Raw genomic sequence first — 6830 nt, forward strand, 5'->3', positions numbered from 1 at the left:
TGTGTTTGCCTGCGCATCAAAGAAAATAAAAATGTATGCAATAAAAATAGGTTATCTGTCCGCTGTGTGTTTTATCTGTAAGGGAATAAATAAACATCTGGTTTTAGTTCTGATGAGCCCCTATACTCACCGACTTTTAGGAGGCCTTGCCATAGCATCCAGATGGAAGGTATAACATCAGCTGGATTCAAAAACCTTGTATAAATATTACTGTTTGGCAACCGACAGGAAGAATGCAGCCTCCCTTATTAAATCAGGCTTATGGTTTTAACTATGTGTAACTGGGGGGGCAAAATAACTGACTTGAAACAAAGGCCACGAACGTCATAATATCGTAATGCTCAACTGCAGAGAATTCTGCACATCAGTCCCATTCTTCTTAAAAAAAAGTTTTTTTATATATATATATATAATTATAAAGTAGGTTGAATAATAAGACTGCGAGGCCAAAATATTTGAAACTCCAAGGGTTCTGCGCTACAGCAAACATTTAATACGCACACATTACGCACTGGGTGGGACATGGAGGAAAAGGGAAATCGCCAATTCAAAACTGGGATGAATTCCGCCAAAGGCTCAATGGGCAAAACTCCCAATCTGGTGCCTGCTCTGGACCCACAGAGCAGGCAGGTGCCAGGTTTGATCCCTGCGCCTAGATCTTGACTTTGTGCGAAGGCGTAAAATGGGCAGTAGTGACCAGTCAATCCCCGTTCTACATCTCACCCGATTTTCTAAATTCCTTTGAGGTCACGGCCCTTTGCCCCCTTCAGACAAGGGCCTGCTTGGTCAGGTCCTCGGGCAGCCGCAGGCACACCGAGGTCTGGATCTCCCGGGAGGAATACTCTCCACTTGCCTGGATGAGTTGCAGCTCCAACAACACTCAAGCAGCTCGACACCATCCAGGACAAAGCAGCCCGCTTGATTGGCCCCCCCATCCACCACCTTAAACATTCACGCTCTCCACCACCGGCGTACCGTGGCTGCAGTGTGTACCATCTACAAGATGCAATGCAGCAACTCACCAAGGCTTCTTCGGCAGCACCTCCCAAACCCGCCACCTCTACCACCTAGGACAAGGGTAGCAGGTGCAATGGGAGCACCACCACCTCCAAGTTCCCCTCCAAGTCACACACCATCCTGACTTGGAAATATACCGACCGTTCCTTCATCGTCGCTGGGTCAAAATCCTGGAACTCCCTCCCTAACAGCACTGTGGGAGCACCTTCACCACACGGACTGCAGTAGTTCAAGAAGGCGGCCCACTGCCACCTTCTCGAGGGCAATTAAGGATGGGCAATAAATGCTGGCCTTGCCAGCGATGCCCGGATCCCAGGAACGAATAAACAAAAAGGTGATGGTCGAGCACTTATTGTCATGGGCTGGGTGGGAAGCTTCACCCGCGATAGGCTCTAATAAATCATTCACAAAGAAGTTTGTGATGCTCATAGCCTTGGAGGAGATGCCAGAAAGAAGCAAAGCAGGTTGCATCCGTTTTGCTCTATCACACAAAGTCAAGATCGACCCCTTTATTGAGTTATCAATTTCAGCTTTGGAGAAGGCAGTTGTAAAAATTCGTTACCAATGTTCCCCAGGAGGCCGCTTGGGCCATTCAAATACCAGGCAGGCGCAGTTTTCATATCACTGTGCGGGTTCCCTGGAGCGCTGCACGGCTGCTCAGCTTTCAAGGAACATTGTTCATTACCACTCATCACTTCGGCTATCTCGTCTTTCAACCTCTCAAAATCAGGCATGGCTTGGAGTGGCTGGGACTGGGGTTCCTTCCCCGATCGCAATGCATTGACCGCAGATGGAAACTGCACACCTATAGATATTGAGCGAGGACACGATGGGATTGCTCCTCCATCAAATAGCTCACGTTGTAGGCTCGGGCGTGAAGAGGGGCCACTCGAGCATTTTGTACATTGTGGCGTTTTACCTGGTGGTGGTGTACTTGGTCACGGCCCTTCCCTCTTCCGTCACGGCATGCTTGGCCTGCTCCCCGGGCAGCAGCAGGCGCACGGAGGTCTGGATCTCCTGGAAGCTGATGGCCGAGCCCTTATTGTAATGGGCCGGGCGGGAAGCTTTACCCGCGATATGCTCTTGTATATCGTTCACAAAGGAGTTTGTGATGCTGATGGCCTTGGAGGAGATGTCGGGGTGAACCTGCTTCATCACTTCGTACACATACATTGAGTAACCCTCCTTCCTCGACCTTCTCCATTTCTTGCCGCCCTTTGCAGTGACTTTACTCACGGCTTTCTTTGCGCTCTTCTTCGGTGCTGGTTTCTTCTCCACCGGCATTTTGAAACGCAATTTCTGTTGAGTTGTCCCCGAAGGAGAAAAAGCTGAGAAGGAAGCAATATCGAGTTACATCGAGTCTACATCACAGAAACAGGCCCAACTGATCCATGCTGGCATTTATGTTCACACGAGCCTCCCCTCACCCCTCTTCATCTCACCCTATCAGCAAATCCTTCTCACCCTTTCTCTCTCATGTGTTTATCTAGCTTTTCCTTAAATGTATCTGTGCTATTTGCCTCAATACTCCCTGTGGTGGCGAGTTCCACATTCTCACCACTCTCTGGGTAAAGAAGTTTCTCCTGAATTATTTAACGGATTTATTAGGGACTATCTAATATTTATGACCCCTAGTTTAGGACTCCACCACAAGTGGAAAGATTTTCTCCATGTCTACCCAATCGAACCCTTTCATTGGGCCAGAACTTCAGGTCCCCACGGGTGAGTATGCGCTGGGTACTCATGCGTAGGCCCAACGAAAGTGCTGGTTTTGTGCACGCACTGCGCATGCGTGGGAAACCGGAACTTCTGTTCCCTTAAAGGAAGGGGTTCACAGGTAGAACGCGTGCACCGGAGAGGCAGCGCGTACGCCTGGAACTTCCGTTTTTTTTGCAGGTTTCTCCGGGAAGGTAAGTCTCCAGCAGTTACACTTTTTTAAAGCAGCCGCAAGGCCTGCTTTTAACAAGGTAAGTGGTGAATTAAGTAAAATTAAAACATTTTTTCCACAGGTTTATTATTTTTAAATACTTTAAAGAAAGGTAAGTTTACTTTTAGCCCCATTAGAAACTGTAATTAATTTTTTCAAACATTTTAATTATTGTTTAAAATAGTTATTTTATCTAATTTATAGTTAATTTAAAAATGTGATTAAAAAAAAAATTATTTGAAGTTTTAGTTATGTTTTGGGGCTGAATTGTATTCATAGATTTGACAGGTCTTCCTGTCAAATCTATGAATACAGATTCCCTGCTACCATTGGCTCTCCATGGCCCACGTGATCCCAGGGGACACTTTGAACTAACTGCGCCCCTGGGATACGCGAGCACTGCGCGCCGGCAGTTGGAGGAGGCCTAGGATCGGAATCCCATGCGGGCCCACAGCACAACGGCTGGCGCGCTAGGCAAGTGCAGGTCGGGGGCTTGCACCCGCGGGAAGCCTCCGACCCGAATTTCTGGGCCATTATCTTTAAGTGTCAGCTGTGGCTCAGTGGGCAGTACTCTTGTCTCTGAGTCAGAAGGTTGTGGGTTCAAGTTCCACTAGGGACTTGAACACAAAAATCTAGGCTGACACTCCAGTGCAGTGCTGAGGGAGTGCTGCACTGTTGGAGGTGCTGTCTTTCGGGAAGAGACGTCAAACCGAAGCCCTGTCTGCTCTCTCAGGTGGATGTAAAAGATTCCAAGGCACAATTTCGAAGAAGAGCAGGGGAGTTACCCCCGGTGTCCTGGCCAATATTTATCCCTCAATCAACATAACAAAAAAACAGATTATCTGGTCATTATCACATTGCTGTTTGTGGGAGCTTGCTGTGTGCAAATTGGCTGCCGCGTTTCCTACATTACAACAGTGACTTTTTTAAAAATTCATTGATGGGATGTGGGCGTCGCTGGCTAGGCCTGCATTTAGTGCCCATCCCTAATTGCCCTTGAGAAGATGGTGGTGAGCCGCCTTCTTGAACCGCTGCAGTCCATATGGTGTAGATACACCCACAATGCTGTTAGGAAGGGAGTTCCAGGATTTTGGCCCAGCGACAGTGAAGGAACGGCGATACAGGTCCAAGTCAGGATGGTGTGTGGCTTGGAGGGGAACTTGGAGGTGGTGATGTTCCCATGCGTCTGCTGCCCTTGTCCTTCTAAGTGGAGATGTCACGGGTTTGGAAGGTGCTGTTGAAGGAGCTTTGGCGAGTTGCTGCAGTGCATCTTGTAGATGGTACACACTACAGCCACAGTGCGCCGGTGGTGGAGGGAGTGAATGTTGAAGGTGGTGGATGGAGTGCCAATCAAGCGGGCTGCTTTATCCTGAATGGTGTCGAGCTTCTTGAGTGTTGCTGGAGCTGCACTCATCCAGGCAAGTGGAGAGTATTCCATCACACTCCTGACTTGTGCCTTGTAGATGGTGGAAAGGCTTTGGGGAGTCAGGAGGTGAGACACTCGCCACAGAATTCCCAGCCTCTGGCCTGCTCTTGTAGCCACAGTATTTATATGGCTGGTCCAGTTCAGTTTCTGATCAATGGTAACCCCCAGGATGTTGATAGTGGGGGATTCAGCGATGGTAATGCCATTGAATGTCAAGGGGAGATGGTTAGAGACTCGCTTGTTGGAGATGGTCATTGCCTGGCACTTGTGTGGTGCGAATGTTACTTGCCACTTGTCAGCCCAAGTCTGAATGTTGTCCAGGTCTTGCTGCATATGGACACGGACTGCGTCAGTATCTGATGAGTCTCGAATGGTGCTGAACAGTGTGCAATCATCAGCGAACATCCCCACTTCTGACCTTATGATGGAGGGAAGGTCACTGATGAAACAGCTGAAGATGGTTGGGCCTAGGACACTGCCCTGAGGAACTCCTGCAGTGATGTCATGTGATTGAGATGAATGACCTCCAACAACCACAGCCAACTTCCTTTGTGCTAGGTATGATTCCAACCAATGGAGAGTTTTCCCCTTGATTCCCATTGACTTCAGTTTTGCTAGGGCTCCTTGATGCCACACTCGATCAAATGCTGCCTTGATGTCAAGACTACACTCCAAATGTACGTCATTGGCTGTAAACCGCTTTGGGACGTCCGGTGGTCGTGAAAGGCGCTATTTAAATGCAAGTCTTTTTTTGTTTAAGAACCCTTCATTTTCTTAGAGGTAAAAATAATGAAGGGGTGGGGTGGGTGCAGGGTTTTTTAATGGGACGATTGTTATTTCAAATTGAATGCCCCATCCTCGAGCCAAGACATTCATTGCTTTCTGCATGTTGGAAGAATACCTGAGGAAACTGATATCATGCCACGTGTCCTATGGACTACCATTTTGCATTGGTCTCCCTTGGGGCTCCTCACACAATCAAGTATTGGGAAAACTTCAAAGCATTTTAGAGATCATGGCCTAGAAATTCAGTTGGTTGCGCCAGCCGTTAGCGCCTTAGGAGGAGTAGATGTCGGGCGCTAGGCGGCTAGCGCCCGGGCGCAGCGCGATCTGCGCCTCGCCCCAACTTCACTAGAGATTTAGCGGCGGCGCAAAGTCTTTGCGCGCGTTCAGCTGCGCGCGCAGATCATGACGTCATTTCCTCGTGCAACGCCCTTTGTGCGCCCCGAACCGGAACTTCAGTGGCAACGCCCCATTGTGCGCCTGGCGCCCCTAGCGACTGTTAGAGTGGAACGGTGCTCAGCCAATGCGGGGCGCGGGGGGCGCAAATTAAAGGGCACTCCTCCTGTACTATAAAAGGCTGCCATTTCGCAGCACTCCTTCTTGAGAAACAGATCTTTGGAGAGAGACCAAGGTAGATAGCTTTCTGCTTTGGCCCAACACTCGGACAGGTACTTCTGGCTTCAGGCCACAGCTTTCCACTAGTCTTTGCCTTCATTGACATCTCATTGTTTGCCAGCATATTATGGGGGCTACAATGGGTGTCAACGCTGGCTTTCTCAATTACATCCAAAGGACTCACAGACGCCGTGAGAGAGTGGCAGCCCTGGCTAGACGGAGAGGGGGCAACAGGCGTTGGCAAAGGAGGCCTTACCCACCCAGGGTATACCGCCAGCAGTTCTCCTATCTCACCATGTCTGAGGAGCAGTGTGTTCGGAGGCTGCGATTCAGAAGGGACGTGGTCACAGAGATCTGCCAGCTGCTTGGCGGTGATCTGCAGCCACAGCTGAGGTGCAGGACGTCTCTGTCGGTGGCAGTGAAGGTGACGGTGGCTCTCAACTTCTATGCCACCGGCTCCTTCCAATCTGCTACTGGGAACATTGCCAACATCTCCCAGTTCGCCGTGCATTGCTGCATCTGCCAGGTGACCAATGCCCTTTTCAAAAGGAGACGTCAGTTCATCTCCTTCTCCATGACCCTTGCCAAGCAGCAACAGCGTGCAATGGGCTTTGCAGCATTCGCGGGCTTCCCCATGGTGCAGGGCGCCATTGACTGCACGCATGTGGCTTTGCGGGCACCTCTGGAGAATGCCGAGGATTACCGCAACCGGAAGGGCTACCATTCGCTGAACATCCAGCTGGTGTGTGACCACAGGCAGCTCATCCTAGCTGTCAATGCCCGCTTTCCAGGCAGCAGCCACGATGCCTTCATCCTGCGACAGACTTCTGTTGCAGACATGTTCCAGGCACAGCCTCACCCACAAGGATGGCTTATCGGGGACAAAGGCTATCCTTTGTGTACCTGGCTGATGACCCCGCTCCAGCACCCCTGCTGAAGAGGGATACAACGAGAGCCATCAAGCGACCAGGAACAACATCAAACAAACAATCGGCGTCCTGAAGTAACAGTTCCGCTGTCTGGATCGTTCCGGTGGAGCCCTATAGTATTCGCCGGAGCGAG

General features: G+C 50.0%; 1 protein-coding gene across 1 annotated transcript; it reads right to left on the bottom strand.

Annotated features, from left to right (window-relative positions):
- Positions 1-1530: 1530 nt before the first annotated feature.
- LOC147097888 (histone H2B type 2-F-like) lies at positions 1531-2325 on the bottom strand. The gene has a single exon (XM_085970842.1). It carries the CDS (start codon positions 2299-2301, stop codon positions 1933-1935), a length of 369 nt encoding a protein of 122 aa, XP_085826968.1. The 5' UTR covers positions 2302-2325; the 3' UTR covers positions 1531-1932.
- Positions 2326-6830: the final 4505 nt, after the last annotated feature.

Source organism: Somniosus microcephalus, chromosome 30 (assembly GCF_052327205.1).
Source record: "Somniosus microcephalus isolate GS21.2 chromosome 30, FLI_Smic_1.0, whole genome shotgun sequence".
Classification (NCBI taxonomy): Eukaryota; Metazoa; Chordata; class Chondrichthyes; order Squaliformes; family Somniosidae; genus Somniosus; species Somniosus microcephalus.